Below are 17913 nucleotides of genomic sequence, written 5' to 3'. Positions count from 1 at the left end.
CAGGGACGGTGACATTTTGGAAGAACCGAATGCCTTGGGAGACGAAGGGTTTAATTCGAGAATGTCGACATTACCGTCTGGATGTTCTGGGGGATAAATCTACAGTGAACGGAGGTGATTGGAGTACAGATAATGATTTTTTTCTTTTTTTCCTTCGCTAGACAATGTATTGCATGCACTCCTATCCAAATCAAAATGGAATAAAAATAATAGTCTCACACAGATGGTATACAAAAGTAAATTGTTTTCGCATTGCAAGAAAAATAAACATCTAATTTAAAAAAGCAGAAGAGAATTTTGAAAGAAAAAAACTTAAACATTCCTTTCTTACTAGAACTGCAGATATTGCGTGTGTTTTCAAGTTCAATTTTGAAACAATAAATGATATATAATGAAACGTTTCTTCATACATAGCCTCAAATCTTACATAAAAATTGGATGGATGATATAAATTGGCTCTTGGAAGAAAAACCTGGGTTTTATTAATTCACAATGTGAAAAGTATAAATTAAATATATACACTAACAATAAGCTTTGTCTGTTCACAAAAATAGGACATTTATCTTTGTCAATTTCAGATGCGTTTTTAAGTATTGAAATATAAACTTTACATTTGTTTGTTTTCTGTGTATTTCCGCAATGACTCTCCCAATCTCTGTCATAACATTTTTGTCCCTGTGTAATGTCAAGTGAGCCTATTAAAAAATGAAATGCGAAAAGCAAACAAAAAAGGAACAAACATCAAGTATTTTGCTTCTAAAACATGCATTGAATACAATGGAAAAAGGGCATGACTGAAAGACGATGTTTTTTCTCCGTCCAAATGCAGCCTTTTGATTTGGTAGTTAAACCAAAAAACAAAAAGGACATTCCAACGTACACTGCGGCTACTGTAAAAGCGCCCTCTATTAACACCTGCTCATAAAACAGAGACAGCTTCGGTAAACTCTCAATGACCAGTTTTCCAAGTTTGTTTGAACAGCTGAAAAGTTAAAAGCATCAGAAAGTGAACCTGTCCTCCAGTCGCTCTATTTTTTTTTTTCGGACAGACATTCCAAGTCGCAGATCATTTTTTAGGGGCTAATCTTTCTCAGGTCTGTCACGGTGACCAAGGTTAACCTGTAAGGGGTCGTTGGGAAGTTACACTTCCGTTCCAGATTGGCCTCGAAAAAACAACCCCAAACCCAGAAACAAACTGAACTCTGACCCATTTTCCAAATACCACTTACCACTTCCCCAAAGGAACCTTGAAAAGGAATGAAGATAGTTCAATGGTCAAGAGGGCAGGAAAATATGTTTACAATTCAAGCTCCATTGAAAACAGCGTAAAATCAACCAATTTTGGAGCCCCATGGCAGGCAACTGAAGCTCCTGATGCCTCTCAAACCAAAAAACCTGTGTTGTTTGGTCCTTCAGATTTCATTTGATTTTCAGATTTTAGTAGGTTAACCAATGACTTTTTGTAATTATCTGCCCAAAACAAACTCACCCCCCCCCAAAAAAAAAGTGAATGTTCCCAAGTCTTCTCAACAGCCATTTTTCAAATAAATTCCTCACATTTCTCAAGCTCTTCTGACAAATTTTAAATAAAATTTTTGCCTGCTTTGCCCCAGATGGGTGCCCCTGAATCTACAGAGATGATCCTGGGCCATACTGACACAATCCTACAATTTCTTGGCCCACACAACCCCTCTTTTCAGAAAATTTGTAGGGGTACTTTTTAAGCACCTCGGCCTGGCGGAGAAGTTTCCTTGAATTGGGATAGTGCACCCCCACACAAGTGAGGACGTATTGACTTTGTGTAGCACTAAAGAGGGCGCAATTCACTTCCTAGTCTAGCAATGACGGCAACCGAAGCAGGCCAACTTCTCTTTCCCTGGTTTGCATTTGCTGTCCATCCATCAAAGCCTTTTTATACTAGGCCGGTTCCTGACAACATCATTACAATCTAGACTTCAAAACGTAACAGGTGGGAACCAGTCATGATGTGAGCGATACTTTCCCTGCAGTGTCATCATGTATTAACAGTCAGGAGTATAACCAAATGAGGAAAGGCTGTTTCATTACACACACAGGGCAGAATTCTGGCCAATCATGAAGGTCTTTCTTGCAGGCCGCAAAGAATTGTGGGAGTTTTCATGGGACGGCATGCTATCCTAATAAGCGCTGGAATATATGAAGCAGAAAACAGCAACTGAAATGTTGCAATTTCAAAAATCTGATCGTCTGCACAAAACAAATGTACATGTACAGTACAGAAATCACCTACATGTACATGTTCTAAACCTGACTCTTACGGATGCGATAAGAAATTCCTTGGTGCCAACTCAGATATTCAGAGTTAAAGTGGACAAGAATTGTGGCATTTTGCCCGGGCTTATGTCAGGCCAACGAACTGCGTGACTGACTGTGGTTGTTTCAAGGTACCGTATGTGAGGATGACGAAAAGCTGGCACAAGCATGGCGTTCTGGATAAAGATGGGGTTTGCTGCCAGACCAAAACACACAGCCAGAACCACGCACCACAGAGCGCTGGGGGTGTGACATAAACAGCCTGTCCCAATATGGTCATACTCCCAAGTGATCCTGTGAAAGTGTCTTCCGACCACTTGTTACAAGCAACGTATTTGAAATTTGAAGGGACGTGCTGACAACAACCGTAGCTCTGGAAGCCTGTTTCAGACGAGGTCTGTGAGAAGTGATTGCAGCTACTAGCCAGCGGCTCCAAGAGAACTATTGCAAGGGCCTTTGTTTTCGCACTAAGGAAAAACAGCCGAGAGCCGGTCACGAGCAAAACACACACTGCACACACTTTGGCCGGTAACCCAGTATAGCTACGCAAAGAGGCAAATGCCAGTGGCTTTTGTTTCCGGGACAACAACCTGAGTAACTTATTCCTCATTTCGAGGGAACAAGGTCCATTCAGCTGCTCTTTTACAAACTTGAGTAGAAGCAAATCACAACACATATAACTGCCATAGTTTGTCGATTGCTGATATCTCAATATGAGGCTCTAATCTCCAGGCCGGTGCAGTGCTGTGACAGAGCAGCAGTTCCTCACTCTCATGCGTCACTTACAGCAGTTGAATTCCCTCTCCTCCGGTCCTGAAAATATCCAAGTCCACAAATAAAGGTGCCATCTCTTACAAAAATCAACAATGATGTAAAACATGGCTCTCCTGGTGTATTAACTAAATGCCATTCTCTGAATTTCGTGAGGCCTGATTAACCCCAACCGTGCGACATGAAAACCGGCCTTACCAATATCCTCTGCAGCAGGTCACTTTCGGCGTTGATCTTGTCCTCCTTCCAGAACTGCTTGAGTCGGTTGGCGTCCACGTTCAAGCGTTCCGACATGTAGACCGCAATGTCGGCCAGCTGCAGCACCAGCCTGCGGGCGTAGAGTTCCACATTGCGGTCCGTGTCATTGTCCATCGTCCAGACCCGGTGGCGGTGCTGCTGCTCTGGTGGGACGTCGGATTTCCTTCCTTTCCTGCTTGAGAGGGGGGAAGGGAGAGGCGAGGCAGGCAGAATGGGTTATTTGAGAGAGGCAGCGGGCGAGAGGGGTCTTAAAGGAAAAGGAGTGCTCATGGTGGGGACAGTCAGCCTTTTAGAAGCATGGTGGACACAATAGGAGCGTGCTATCTGCTCCGTTTGGAACAGAAGAGGGCGTATTTTTTTTTTCTACTCGCTGCAAAGGCGAGCCATGAGGCGCGCAAATACATGCATGTTTGACGCGGAACACACTGAGTATGCGTAACTAGTTTACTCTGGCATGTTTGGTCTTTGCGTAAAAACAGAACATGCGCAAGAACCCGCTTGTCTTTCTTTTCGCCGATTGGGGGTGCACTTCGGCTTGGGGCGGATTTGGTTTGGGTAAAATCTTTTGTGTTTGCTCCGAATTTAGCCACTTCAAATAGCCCCCTCCTATTGCGTCCGCCATGCTTTTAACAGACTAATAGTGATGATGATGGCAGTGGGTGTGAAGATGTGGGGAAAGTGGCAGTGAGTAGATGATTACGGTAATCATGATGGTGACGAGAGATTTGATGATAGTGGTAATAATGGTGGTGAAAAAAAAAGGCAGTAATGGTGATGAGATGGTGATGAAGATGGCAGTAATGATGATGGTGAAGATGGTGGTGAGAGGGCAGAGATGGTGGTGAAAGGGTGGTGAAGATGGGATGGATGGTGGTGGGTGGTGGTAATAGAGCTGATGAGAGGGTGGTGATAGATGCTTGTGAGATGGTGGTGAGAGGGTGGCGATGGATGCTGATGAAAGGGTGGTGAAGATGGTGGTGAAAGGGTGGTGAAGATGGTGGGATGGATGGTGGTGAGAGGGGAGTGGTGGTGGATGCTGGTGAGAGGGTGGAGATGGATGCTAGTGAGAGGGCGCTGAAGATACAGATATCACAGTGGTGAAGATGGCGGTCATGATAACGGAGACAATGGGGGTGGCATCACCTTTGATGACAGCAGGAATGACTGGTGAGATGGACACGATGACTGTGACGGCAGAGCAACATTTACAGTGTGACTCTGCAATGTCCTAACGGTCAGAGCAAAATGCCAGGAAAGGCTACACAAAGAACTCACCAATTCAAGTAAGACTCATAGACGCGTCGTCTCGGCTTCACCAAGTTCTTGTCCACCAACTGCAGCATGTCAACTGAGTTGTGCTTCTGAAGAAGTAAGACATGATCAAACTCAGTAGAAAGACAGATAACTGTCATGAACAAAGACTTCCTTTTTCTGAGAACAGGCAAATGTGACCTGGTTGAGCAAGCCAATCAAATCCACCAAACCATTACACTTGTTGCAAATTATCTGGTGGATGCAAGCGAAATGCAAAATCCACCCTCCATGTCCAATTTGCTTGTACCCTCTGCCTTAATATACAGGGAGAGGCCAATTTCTTAAAGCTCTCATTGGACAGAATTTCAGCAGTAACACAGGTCAACATGTGCAGTTTTGCGTGGCATGTGCAGGCTGAATGTAATATTTGCTGATTAAGGTAGCAAACCACCCACAATACATTGCAAAACCCAGCACTTCCTTTACAGCATTATGTGAAGGAGGTTAGCCGTACCAAATACCCCACAGAAAGTAGGAGCACCTTCTACCAAAATGAGGAACCCAAAACTTAACAGTTCTCACCGCTGCGTAACTCAAGATGTTTATGTTTCCCATGGAAGTGGATACCGACAATGACAACCTCTCAGCCAACTTCTTGGCCTTGGATCCGCCCAGGGCTTCCATGCCGGCTGACATGACCTCGGAGGCAGTCTCCATGGAGAAGACATGCACTGTGCCCAGGATGCCAGCAATCAGGTACGAGGTACCAGTGGCAGCTACGACTGGAGTCAGCTGGAATTAAAAACGAGTAGTGGTAACTTTGTATCTTAATCATTTTTTGGGGGGGGGTTGAAATCCTGTGCTCCTTTGAAATAAATGAAACTGCAATTTTGAATAAAATTTCTATCAAATGTCCAAATCACTGGAGCTGTGTTTTCTGTTACCAATCCTTTCTAAATTTTTTTAAACCAAAAACTAAACAATTTCAAAAAGCAAAAGAGAGCAGATAGTTGATTTCATTTGTCGCAATAGAGTTAACCTCAAAATGGTTGAAATAATTACTTCAACCTACCCCAAAGCTGCAGATGTCATCATTCAAGCACCAGTCGTATTCGTCCTCGCTGAGGCTCACATCGATGCGCATGTCATCGACGCTCATCTCCTTCAGGTTCAGGGACACAAAAGTGATATGCGGGCCTGCAGAATTGAGACGGATCCGCAGAGACAAATGCTCATTGTTAAAGACCAAAGTCAAGTCGTACACTGCAACTGGCCTTTTTTGCAAGTCGGCCATACTGAGTTGAAAGTGAGGTTAATTTTTTCATGTTGAGAACCCGAGAGTCAAAATGACAGCGATGAAATAAACGTTCGTTTTTGCAAACCAATGTCATTTGTGCTGATGAATAACTTAAAACTTTGTGATTCATTATATCTGAACGTGTTGAGCGACATTTAAAAAAGAAATAAACCGGGGCAACAGTTGTGGAAAGGACGCTGTGACTGGAATTATGAGGGGATTTGTGGAAAGACCCGCGGCAGACTCCATACCCTTTGCTGGACCCACCTTTGGGGGAAAATGCTGGGAATAAAAGCATGAGTACAAGCGTTCTGCCACTGGCTGACTGACAGACCTGTAGAACACGGCTGCAGAAATTCTGAAAAAAAAAAATAATAATAATAATTACAGGAAAATTTGAACATTGAGATGGCTACCAAAAACAGGACAGTATCTGCTTGTGAAGTGGCCTTCAAAGCCCTATCCAAAATTGGCTACGGCTAGCAAACACACACGCATCTTTGCAACCGGCTGAATCCGCTTCCCATAGACGTCAGTGTTGCTGCCATCGATGGCCAAGTGTGTCAGACGCATCCTCACACAACACAGTAGGGTAGCTCAATGGTTACTTGAGCTGTCACACCACCATCAAACCTTGTAGCAATCTGAACACTTTGGTTTTCAAGAGATACAAAAATTGTTTACCAAAAAAACACTGAAAGTTTAAGCCGCGCAGATTGTCACAACAGTGCCTGGACGTAAACAGCAAGCTCACCAAGAGTCTTTTCGTTTCAAGCATTTCTGACCAGATCCCACAGGAGTCTGACGGCAATTTTTTTCAGTAATTATGTTTTTAGTTTACAGTTGAAAGAGCAAACTAAGCTCTGTGCTTTCATACATTCACTCATTTTGGCAGCCTGATTTACCGGTAAATGGCCACCATGCCGGTGAAACATGTTGATTTTTATTGTTCACGATTCCGTTATAGACCTGAAAAACTCAACAGTGGATCTGGCGACCTGCTACTCATATTGGCAGACTGAACCCCATTCGTAAACTCTTCCGTAAGCGAGGCAGCAGAAGTAGTCAGGTTGCCAAGTTTTGGACTGGCGTACCTTGGCTGGCTGGCAGTAGTAGGTGTAATGCTTGAGTAGCTGGTCCATGGTGGCGTGTCGGACAATCCCGTGGAAGACACTACCCGCCTCTTGCACTTCCTCGGGCCGGTAAATCTGGAGCTGAAATAATAATAACAATATGCACTAACCTGACCAACAGGTGGACAAAGCTGTGCACAGAATGGTGACCGACGGAGACAGGTTCACGTAACCAGGAATGACCAAAAAAACAAGACGGAAAGATGAGATGATGCAGTTCAAGGGCATTACACAGAGGAAAACAGCAAAGGATGGGACCAATTGGCACCCGCTTGGGGTGGCCTTTGCCTTGCTGTGGGTAGATAATGGCTGAAAGTGATGACTATGATAATGAATAACTAGCATTTATGAGGTGCACAATATTTCACTGTCTGTAACTCTAAGGCCCCGAACTCGCATTCGGTAAAATTGCTGATAAACGTGTCCTCGCTAATTTATCCCCATGGACTTCTGTCGCTCCATTTTTGTCTTGCTGTCTGTCTGTTTCTCTCCTTACCAATGTGGAGCTTGTGTTCATTTCTTGGTGCCACAGGATGCCCACCGGTAGCTTGTCCAGTCGCTGCTGAGCTTTCTCCCTCGCCGCCAGTCTCTCCTGTCGGCTCATCTTCTTCTCGGCGAGGTCGGTATCGTTAAAATGGACCTCAAACAGCGAAAAGGAACAGCGGAAAGATTATAAACCAAACGAATTGGGGGCTAAAATGAATGCTAGGAATTCATCGTTCCAGAGACTCATCTTTGTTAAAAAAAGTTGAAGTTTTCAAGATAAATCAAGAGCTGATAATCAACTATGAAAAGAGAAGACCACTGAGGTTTAAAAGAAAACAAACAATGCTAATGCGGCGAGGAATGAGAGCCAACTGGGTACATTTGTGTGGAAATAAAATTCTTCATTATAATCAGTCCTTTCCCTGCTGATTCAGCAATATTTGTCCATATTCAACTTTAAATATCTCAAGTTGGCAATGACGAATTTTAAATCCCGTTAGTACAAACGTGTTTTAGAACTTCTAGTTTATGTCTGTATGTTTGTTAGTGTTTTTGTTCGATATGCTGCAACGTTTAAGAAAAGCATCCTGTGACATGCGTTGCAGGCTGCTAGAACAAGCCTTGTGATTGGTCAGATTGCGCAATATTTGTGACGGAATAGGCTGTCAAAATATGGTAATACTCCAGCCCGATTATGGATTTTGCCCTTGCACTGACGTAAATTAAAAATTAACTTCTCCCTGACGCACTTGCATCTTTGGACAGCAAATTCTCGACTATCTTTCACTGTTCTGCCAAAATCTGTTGAAACACGTGAGAAACACATTTTACTAGAGATATATAAAACTAGCCTCTTATGCTTCAAGGTGTTTCAACCAGATTCTACTTTTAAAGTTTGGGCCATCTTTTATTTCTGTTGGTTCGCTGGACTAGAAAAATGGAAGAGAAAACATGGTTTAAAGGCTGTGTTTACCTTTGGGGCATCATCTGGTCTAGGTGCATACACTCCCTCGGCCAATTCTAACTGGTACTTGGCACTCGGCTGGAACCAGCCAAAATGGCTGAACGTTTCCCTGTGGTCACAAAGATCATGTCAAAGTCACAAGTATTTACTGAAACACATGCATCTCCAAGTGTTTTTACTTTCCAATTGACCTTAAAAATATATTTTTTGATAACATTCTCAAGAGTATCTGCCAATTTAATTCAGCCTCAGGGCTCCAAATGTAGCCCAAGTAAGCCACAATTTTAAATAATACTTAAACATTTGTTTAGTCTCACCTGCTGCAATGCCATTCACAGATCAAACCGCTAGTATCCATGGAAACCATGTTGCCATGGGAACTCGCGAAGCCCAGAAAGATGAGGGCAGACTTATGGCAGCGGCACAGCTCCACTGGGACGTTTTCACCAATGTAATTCGCCTGTGTATCTAGAGTCACCTGCAGTTTTGATTATTAAGTACGAAACCTATCGTTACCCCTTTCTACACTTCTTTTGATTGAGCCCGATTCCCAACCAGATCTATTAGAATCCAACATCTGGTTTTGTTGGGTTACAGTGGATTGGGAATGCAAAGACCAGGTGCATGACCAGATAGAGTTCAGCATTTCGGTGTTGTTAACATTGTTAAAATACAAAGTATACACCACATGGCTACTGCACGACATTAGCTGACACAAATGTAGACAAAATCCTTAGGACGTGTCTAGCTATGAACACAGACTTATTGAGATAGCTGACAAAAGGCCAACATGGTGTAAAGATATTCAGGGCAGCAGCAAATCAAAAATTAAAAATTTTCTGGTCTGACGTGGCCTCTTTCAAAATAAACCAATATCTGAGTCTTGCAAATTCACTGCCTGATCATCTTGGAATAGAGATTCTTTCCTGAAGTGACATCATTCTCCCTCCTCAAGTCTCAAGCCGAAAATGAGCAAAAATGGGGACCAAGAGCAGAACTGTGAGGGAATGGAGGATGCTTGGGACTTACCACAGAGTGGGAAGCTGTCGCCATCTGTTGCTGGACAGCGTCGGGAGAGGCGCTGACGTTGCATTTCAGGATGTCACCGTTCTCGAGACCAATGACAACAGTATTCTGTCGTCACAACAAAAAGAGGAATTTCAATAGCTCAGAAATGAAAAATCAAAGCACTAAATCTAAAGCAGCACCTACAGTTCTGAAAAGACCATCGTCGTTAAAAAAACCACGGTAACTGTGACTTCAAGAAGACAAGAACTGTAATACCTGTGTGGCAAGCAAGGTGTGAGTTGGATGGAAGACGGCCATTTTGGGACTGACTGCAGACGTCTGGGCACCGGTCTCTTTCAGTGGCCCTGGAGAAATGAAATAAGTAACTGGGGTAATTCCCCATTTGATGCTAAATTTTCACGTCAGCAACTAATGTCTCATCACGGAGTTTTGAACCAAGTGAAGAGTTGTTCAGGTCGGAGAACAGCATAAATGAGCTCCATATTGGATGTGGGGAAAAAAGATCACAGCTACTGACAAAGTCTGGAGAGAGGGGAATGCACTCTAGTGGAAGGCTGAAAAGAGACAATTTTTTCCAGATATAGTCGGTACACCAATTAAAGTAAGATTTCTTGAGAGTATGTGATAATTATAACAATAATAACAACAGGTTTTTTTTATCTAATGCTTTTAACTTAGATCAAAGTGCTTTCCATTATTAAAACTACTTTCGAGATATAGGAGAGCATGCAGTCGCAGATGACGTCACTTGACCATGTACAAAATGCACTGCACGGCGCACAGCGTGAGCTCCTCGGCCAAAAGTAATAAACTGGCATTCCCCTAACGGCACAGGCCTCTACACAGCAACAGAAGCATACTGCGCTCCTGCGATCCGTACCTTCTTTGAAGTTGAAGTCCGACCGGTCGGCGTCCAGGGCCAAGAGTTGGGTCAGCTGCGAAGGCGCGGGCAGCCCCGTCTGGGTCTTCACCTCCAAGTCCCTGACGTCCTTCTGCGACACGCCACCGGAAGACATGGACCAGACTTGGAGGATGCCCTGCGGAGTCAAGGAGTGGGGAAAGATTTGTGGCCCTGTGTACAGAGAGCAGCGATCTATCTAGTCCTGCACTTTGAAAGTACTTTACAAATGTTTTTCTCTAGACAATAAAACAATAAACCTGGCAAAGGGTTTTCACACATGAACTTAATCAAGACCCTGGAGAATGAAAAATAGTAAAGTGGTGTTTCCTCATGGTTTGGTTTGTCAAACAACTTGAGTCGAGTTTGTGTGGTGGAGATCCGTGCATTCTTTAATAGATGCCTAGTCAGGCAAGATTTGGACACAACCCTAGCCCTTTGTGCCGATTTTGACGGCATCAAACTATGTCTTGCCAACATTAACTATTCGGTATGAGTACTGGATCGGGCCGCTTGGGGGAGAGCGGCTACGCGCAAGAAGCAGTGCGCAGGTCATACCGTTTCATTGACGGTGATTAACCGGCTGCTGTCCAGACTCCACGCTATGTGTATGACGGCATCAGTTTGGGCACTCTCGTTCTGAATACAGCGGATGGGCAAAGGTTGGCCGGTGCTCACGTTGTAAACCAATACATCGCCTGCAGACGCGGTGATGACAAAAACCCAGTGTTGAAATCAACACAGCTCGCAGTACAGAAATGAAATTATTGGTGATGTAGATCGTTTGAAAAGAATGTCTACTTCCAGCTACAGGTATGGCTGCCATGTGAACTGTAACGGCAGAGGTAAATATCATGACTACTGTCGGCCCCCGCCAATGGCAGTAAGCACCATAAAGGGCTGGACTCGTCTATAACTTTCAGATCAACTGTCTAACACCTACAACCCAACCCTCTTTAAGAGCCCTGTGAAGGCAGGAAATCCAGCAACATAACGCCCTTAATTCAGCCCACACTGGTCACTGAAGCCACCAACGACCATCTAACTGTGCCAAATACAAAGTTAAGACAAAGGCTCACTTAGCATCGATAACTAAATCATTCCTGGTAACAATAGCTACAATGGCATGTAGGCTAATGATCACCTTTGTATTTGGCACAGTAAAATGGCCACTGCTGGCTTCAGTCGACACAGGGGCATTGTGAATCCAGACTTTTCAATATGACAACCATGATTAAGTGGCCCTTAATTCCTTAAGACAGGTGACTTTGATACGTGAATACGTTAAAATGATATTGGCAATAACACTTTCCATACAATCTTCTCCTGGACTGGGGTGGGGGCACCCCATGCCGGCTTACCGCACACTAAAACGTCATCTTTAAGAATTCCCTTGGAAAATGAACAACAGATAGGATAATATCTTACCTCTGAGACATCCCAGTGCCAGATATCTCTGGTGTGGGGACATCACAGCAGTCACGACGCCTTGCACCTTCTTGGCTAGAGAGACAGACACTTGCTCTACGGCAAACAGCTGCACGGAAAAATAAAACCGTTTCAGTAAAGTTGCGTTTCCTATCAAAAAGCATGCCAGTCAAAAATGTTTTTTCTTTGGCAGAAACCAGAGAAGTCTTGGTGTTTTATCTTTTTTTTCTCCAAAGATGATCCCTTACCTTCCAGTAGGCACTCTCCTGATCTTTGAACTGCTTCATTTCAGGGCTCTGCGGGTCGGGTGGCCGGCCCACCCTGACAGGAAGATGCAGCAGGTTCAATCGGACTGAATCGTCGGGAGCCAGACTCTCTACACTGGATGCAACAATGGAAACAAGTCACAATAGGAGTGTGGTACATGTGCAAAGGACAGGTGGAAAAATGAGAGAGAAATATACAGAAATATGTGGAGTTTTGACACAATTGCTGATACGTTTCATCTTACCATAGTTTCATATTGCTGCTGATATGCCAATGGAAACAAAATTTCTGTATTTTTATGATGCGGACAATAAAAATGTAGACTCAAGCCAAATGGATCCGAATGGAATCCAATGCAATCTAATCCAATCCAACCCAATCCACCCTAAACAACCCGACCCAATCTAATCCAATCCAATCCAACTCAACCAACCCAAACCCAACCCAACGAACCCGGCCAACCGAACCCAAACTCAACCCAACCCATCCCAATCCAATCCAATCAAACCCAACCCAACCCATCCCAACCCAATCCAACCAAACCCAACCCAACCCATCCCAATCAAATCCAACCAAATCCAACCCAACCCATCCCAGCCCAACCCAACCCAACCCAACCCAACCCAATCCAACCCACACACACAACCCATACAAGTGTGTATTTGCCTGCAACTGGGGACCCCCTATTGTTCCTCTTTTGTTTGTACTTTAACTTTTTTAGAAGACCACCCATATGTTTTGTACACAGTTGTCAATCAGGGACCCTCTGTCAATCAGAGACCTTATTGTCCTCTATTGTTCAGGGTCCCCAATTGCATGCAGAAACAAACTCATACCCAACCCATCCCAACCCAACCCAATCCAACCCACACAACCCAACTCATGTATCCCATCCCAACCAAACCCAAACCCAACCCATCCCAATCCAACCCAACCCAATCCAATCCAACCCAATCCAACCCAATCCCACCCAACCCAACCCACACAACCCAACCCTACCCTACCCTACCCTACCCAACCCAATCCAATTCAATTCAGTGACATGATTTTGCCAACAAAAACAAAGAAAGTGGGGAACGTCCGACAGCTCCCCATTCCCCGGAGACAAACGCTGAGACATATCACGAGCAAGAGCCCAGGGACTTACACCACGTCCTGCTCTGGGTTGGACACCGTCGGTTGGAGGTGAAGTCTCTGGCTGTGAGCCCAGATGTCCTTCCTGAAAAAAGGAGTAAGACATTTTTGAACATAGGAAACTAGACTTGAATCATTAATCAAACCACTGCATCTAACTAAGTGCACAGCTAGGGTGCTGTTTTTCCATTGCAAAATGGAACTGTTGTCCCACTGGTATTGAAGTTTGAATGGAAAAATATAGCGTACAGTGGTATTGTATTGCTGGAGTACTTTTGTCCCCAGTGGTAATCCGTTCATGTTGAATGCCACAAACAGTGGTATAATCTTTCAAAACAAAGACGGATTTCCTCCACTATTGACAATTGAAAATATGTTCCCAGCAGCTCTGTCTTTTCTTCTGAGTGCAGAATAGAGTCTTTTGTTATAAGGTCTAGCTCGTTTGTCTGGTTTAGGGTTTCCTGGCTTCGTGTACAAAGCCTATGTGCCCGAAACCGGGTACCCCTGCACAAAGTAGTTAAGTACTATTATCAGAACTATTATATTCAGACCTATTATCTTAGGTTGGTGACTGCAGGGTAGGTGTGGGTGGGATCCCTACCTATTCATATTTCTGTCTTTAGTCATCTGTTCGTAGGTGGAGGTAACAAGGTCGTAGGCCGGGTCCTCTTCAGCTCTGCCTGATGGATTCCCTGTGGCTGCAGCCTGGGAAACACACACACTCAAGGAAATTGGTCTCCATTTTTTTCCTGCAATACGTCTGTTTTTTTATTAGGTTTTCAATTCTTCTTTTATAATTATTCTCCAGCTAAGTGAAAAGCACTATTATGATTTCTAATACAAAATTCAAACACGAGGCAAACGACATTTAGAAAAAACATTTCAATCAGCACTTCTCATTTTCAGTACATTAAAATCACACAGCATTCTGGCTAACTTGGCACTGCACTCAATATGGGAGTGGCTTGGGGCAAGAAAAGTCGTAGAATGACACTTTGCGATACCAGCAGCATGGACTGCAATTTCAAAACAAGATATCACTCGGCATTCAAGAGAAAACAGTCAATCAAATGTCCCCCCTTGGGCCAACAAGTGATCAGAGATTTCCCTTCCCTTTTCTCTCCATCCCTTACATTGAAATATACAAGCAGGACCATGCGCAGCCCTGTGAACACATACATGTGAACTAGTGCCCGGAATACTGGTCAATATGTGTATATTACACTGAAGTCAATATCCATATCACACTGGGGTTGATACAACTGCCACTCACTAACCTCTGCTGACTGCATGACAAGTTGTCGTTTCAGGCTCAGTGCATAGTGCTCAGTACTTAGATACTCTTCGGCTGTTTGCCTTGAGACAGCATTGGTCGTCTAAACAAAAAAAGCCGTCTAATTTTAATTGCATGCGGTGGACATGAAAAAAGTATTTTGTCAACGTAACAAATATACTGCAATTCAAACCAATCCCAGCAATTTCTAATCACCAGAACATTTTCTAACTTGGATTAGAAAGTCCGCAGTTAATTCTATGGTTCTCATATTTCTTGACCTTGACGGAACTTTGGTCTGTTAAAGAAAAACGGGGAGAAAACAAAATATAAATACTTGCTTTTCCCCCAGAAAAAAGATTATCATTTTTCTCTGTTCTTAGAAGCAAATTCAAGAGAGGGTTGGCAACAAAAAAAAATAAGACCAACAGAATTAAATATGGATGCCATTATGGCTGGACAAAGGCAAATTAAGGACTAGATTGAAGTTTCTGCCCCCCCCAAAAAAACAACTGACGGCGTGTATTGGACGTGCCTCTAAGACGAGCTCCTCAGCCAGCAACTGCAGCGCTCTTTCTTGACTCTGCTGTTGCCGAGCCGCCTCCACTTCCCGCTCAGTCGCCACGGCAACTTGCCTAGATGCAAAAAAATCTTGCTCAGGAAAACAAATGCAAAATTGCCCTCTCTTTCACAAAATACAACGCTGGTGTGCACGCAGAAAAAGGAAGGTCGACTTAGCTGAGAAGGCAAATGTTAGAACTCTTATTGATCGGTTTTCATTTCTGGCCATTGGTATCGATCCAATCTTTCATTAGCCCTAAATTTTTTGGAAAAGTCAGGAAGATGAAGCATTCCAGCCGGGAAAATGACAAATTGCAGAGTCACTGCGTTTAACCGTGACTGTATACTACATAGCTTCTGGGAATTGTCCCACACCTGAAATTCTTGAATAGATGCAAGTCAAATGCCAAGATCTCGTTTGGAAAACAACAGAGCATGGGGGAAACCGAAGTTTTTTTAAGAATCGAAAGTGCCAAAACTTTAGAAAGCAGTACTACTCTTCGGGGGGGGGATTCTTTTACGCATAAAAAAATGAGTGGGGATTCTTTAACGGGTAAGAAATCCCAATCATTTTCACACACAAAAATTGCCCACTCTCCCCCCCCAACTAAAAACCTGGATATGATACTGATCGCATGGTGTTTTATTACAAGGATCGAAACATGCAGAAGAAACAGAATTTCTCTTGTCAGAGGATACTGTTCAAGCTTTTCTTCCAACGGCTGGGGTTTGGGTTTGCTCTCGCTAATCTCCACAGCGTCATCCACGAGATCTAGCAGAAAATCCCTCACCTATTAGAAAAAAAAACACACACGGAAAGTTTGATAACAAAGAGATAGGTGAGACAAATCGGTATTATACATTTAGCCGTTGTCGCCAAAATGCCTCAAACGGAAAGTTTTCTTTTAACTTTATAGACGTCAATGCCACAGGAGATTTTATTAAAAACATGGTATGCCCCAACAGACATCAGTGCTTTGTACACATACCAAGTTTAAACCAAATTGGACAAAGCATTTTGTGATTAGGATTGTTACAATCACACTTCTGTCGGTGACAGGGCATGCTTTCTGTTAGAACAGCGAACCCACAGGTTTTTCCAGCAACTCGAGTCTGAAAAACGGTGAGTGCAAACGTAAGGAAACGGTGCTGAAAAGCAGTTGAGACAGCGCCCACAAAGGTTTAATGAAAAGGAGAGAAAAAAGAAAGCTTGGTTACAGGGCTTTTCTAGGGTTCAAGGTGACAAATCTCGCTCACCAGGTAATAATCGGCCATCTGCCACGGCTTGTAGGATTTCGGTGCAGCCAGCAGAAAGTCGCGGTTCACCACCTCCTTCTTTTCCCTCTCAAGCTCCTCCCTTCATGTGGACAAACCAAAAAAAGAGGGTACTGAAACTGCATTTCACAACTCTCTAATGTTATTTACCAACATACCCAGCATAAGGGCTCCTAACTGCAGAAGCACTGAGCCACGGTAACTGCCCTAGAAGATGGTGTACCTTAGACCGACATTCGGAATACTAATTTACAGAATCTCGTTTCTTGATGCAAAGGATATAAAGGCCTCCTGCTCACTTGAGCAGATATTTTATTGCCCTGGTAGTGAAAATGCCAAGATTTGCTGGCTGGTTTACAAATTTCCGCCCAACCTACAAGGCAAAGAACTGGTGTCGTGAGACTTTTCCTTAATCCAGCCCATGTTGATTTATATTCTCTCTTTCTCTTCCTTACTTCATCTGCTGCAGGTTGGCTATCATCGCCGGTAGCTGGTCCTGGGTTTTCAGGACGAAATTGGCCAGGTCCTCCTTCCAATGCTCCTCGCTGCTGTGTGGACGAGTGCCGATAGGTTCTGAAATTTACCGGGGAAGGAGAGAGTGAAACGGACATTCAGCCGGAAATTAAATCTGGAAGACTCGGGGCCATGCAGCTACGCAGATTTTACTATTTAACAAAATTTTTGCACTGAGGAAGAATCAGTTTAAGGCCAATCACAGGAAATGCGCACTGCCTGGCATTTGTAATTTGCTGGTAACCTGATGCTGTTAGGTATATATCTTTGTTTTAGCTAACTTGTGCTTGGCAGATCTGTGAAATTAATTAGAGCTTTCCTCGGTGGTGTAACTGAAAAGAATGTCCACCTGGAGCAGAAAAACCCCTCATCGGTTCAAAAGAGCCATGTTGATTGGAGTGTTCATTTTGTTGTTAGCGATGCGACCGTAAGGCGTGCATTTCGTGGGCATTCGTGAACCAGAAAAGTGCAATTCTGACCAAAGTAGCCTCCGTTACTAAGAAAAATGTGCCCTCTCTCAGTCCAGCTCAAGGCTCACACCGGTAGGAGGGCACTCAACTTGAGACTCCCTGAGGAAGGAAGACGGAATCCTTGCCATTTTCCCCCTTGGTCATCCATTCATGAATCTTCGACCGCCCCTCAAAAAACAAAAGGGGACAAAAATTTCAGGAAGTGCTAGAGCTTTCCATTATTATTAAAAAAAAAGTCCATCGGGTTATCCATGTTTCCGTCTGTTGAATTCCTTACCCAGCTTGGTGTACGGGGAGGGCAGACTCCATCTCTTCTGGGCCTGCATCACTTGCTGGTGCTCCTCTTGCAGTTTCTGGTTCTCCTTGGCCAGCCGGTGTCTCTCCTGGGACCAAGTCGTTCCGGGGGGCGGCCCCCGGCTGGGGGGTGAAGGCCGTTTCATGGGAAAGTCATTGCGTGCGAGCGAGGCTGGACTTGCATAGTTCTGGGCCGTGAAAATCAGATTTCGAATGCATTAGCTCTGGTACTAGACACGTACATGAATGCCACATTACACACTGTGCATTCCGCTCCACCGTGACAAGATCTCAGACGGCCAAAGATTCCAAGTCT

The 17913-nt window shown here is 44.0% G+C and overlaps 1 protein-coding gene across 4 annotated transcripts in view; it reads right to left on the bottom strand.

Annotated features, from left to right (window-relative positions):
* Positions 1-30: 30 nt before the first annotated feature.
* LOC110977921 (uncharacterized) overlaps positions 31-17913 on the bottom strand; it is a 30599-nt gene continuing 12716 nt past the window's right edge. For 3 of the 4 annotated variants that reach the window (XM_022232457.2, XM_022232455.2, XM_022232458.2), the window contains 24 exons: positions 17581-17785; positions 16776-16893; positions 16303-16402; positions 15745-15836; positions 15020-15119; positions 14489-14587; positions 13813-13916; positions 13225-13296; positions 12059-12191; positions 11811-11919; positions 10941-11080; positions 10365-10521; positions 9740-9828; positions 9485-9589; positions 8773-8933; positions 8465-8564; positions 7502-7645; positions 6967-7086; positions 6140-6230; positions 5648-5772; positions 5158-5367; positions 4597-4682; positions 3262-3493; positions 31-3105 (listed from right to left, as the gene is read on the bottom strand). In XM_022232457.2, coding sequence (XP_022088149.2) covers positions 3064-3105; positions 3262-3493; positions 4597-4682; positions 5158-5367; positions 5648-5772; positions 6140-6230; positions 6967-7086; positions 7502-7645; positions 8465-8564; positions 8773-8933; positions 9485-9589; positions 9740-9828; positions 10365-10521; positions 10941-11080; positions 11811-11919; positions 12059-12191; positions 13225-13296; positions 13813-13916; positions 14489-14587; positions 15020-15119; positions 15745-15836; positions 16303-16402; positions 16776-16893; positions 17581-17785 — 2934 coding nt within the window. In that variant the 3' untranslated portion in view covers positions 31-3063. The remainder of the gene's footprint in view (positions 3106-3261; positions 3494-4596; positions 4683-5157; positions 5368-5647; positions 5773-6139; positions 6231-6966; positions 7087-7501; positions 7646-8464; positions 8565-8772; positions 8934-9484; positions 9590-9739; positions 9829-10364; positions 10522-10940; positions 11081-11810; positions 11920-12058; positions 12192-13224; positions 13297-13812; positions 13917-14488; positions 14588-15019; positions 15120-15744; positions 15837-16302; positions 16403-16775; positions 16894-17580; positions 17786-17913) is intronic. The other variant, XM_087145831.1, reaches the window with a different exon arrangement.

The sequence above is a fragment of the Acanthaster planci genome, linkage group LG14 (assembly GCF_054643075.1).
Source record: "Acanthaster planci isolate LZ-2023a linkage group LG14, COTS_SCS, whole genome shotgun sequence".
Classification (NCBI taxonomy): Eukaryota; Metazoa; Echinodermata; class Asteroidea; order Valvatida; family Acanthasteridae; genus Acanthaster; species Acanthaster planci.
The sequence above is the reverse complement of the archived record's forward strand: the minus strand, read 5'-3'. Positions and strand labels throughout refer to the sequence as shown.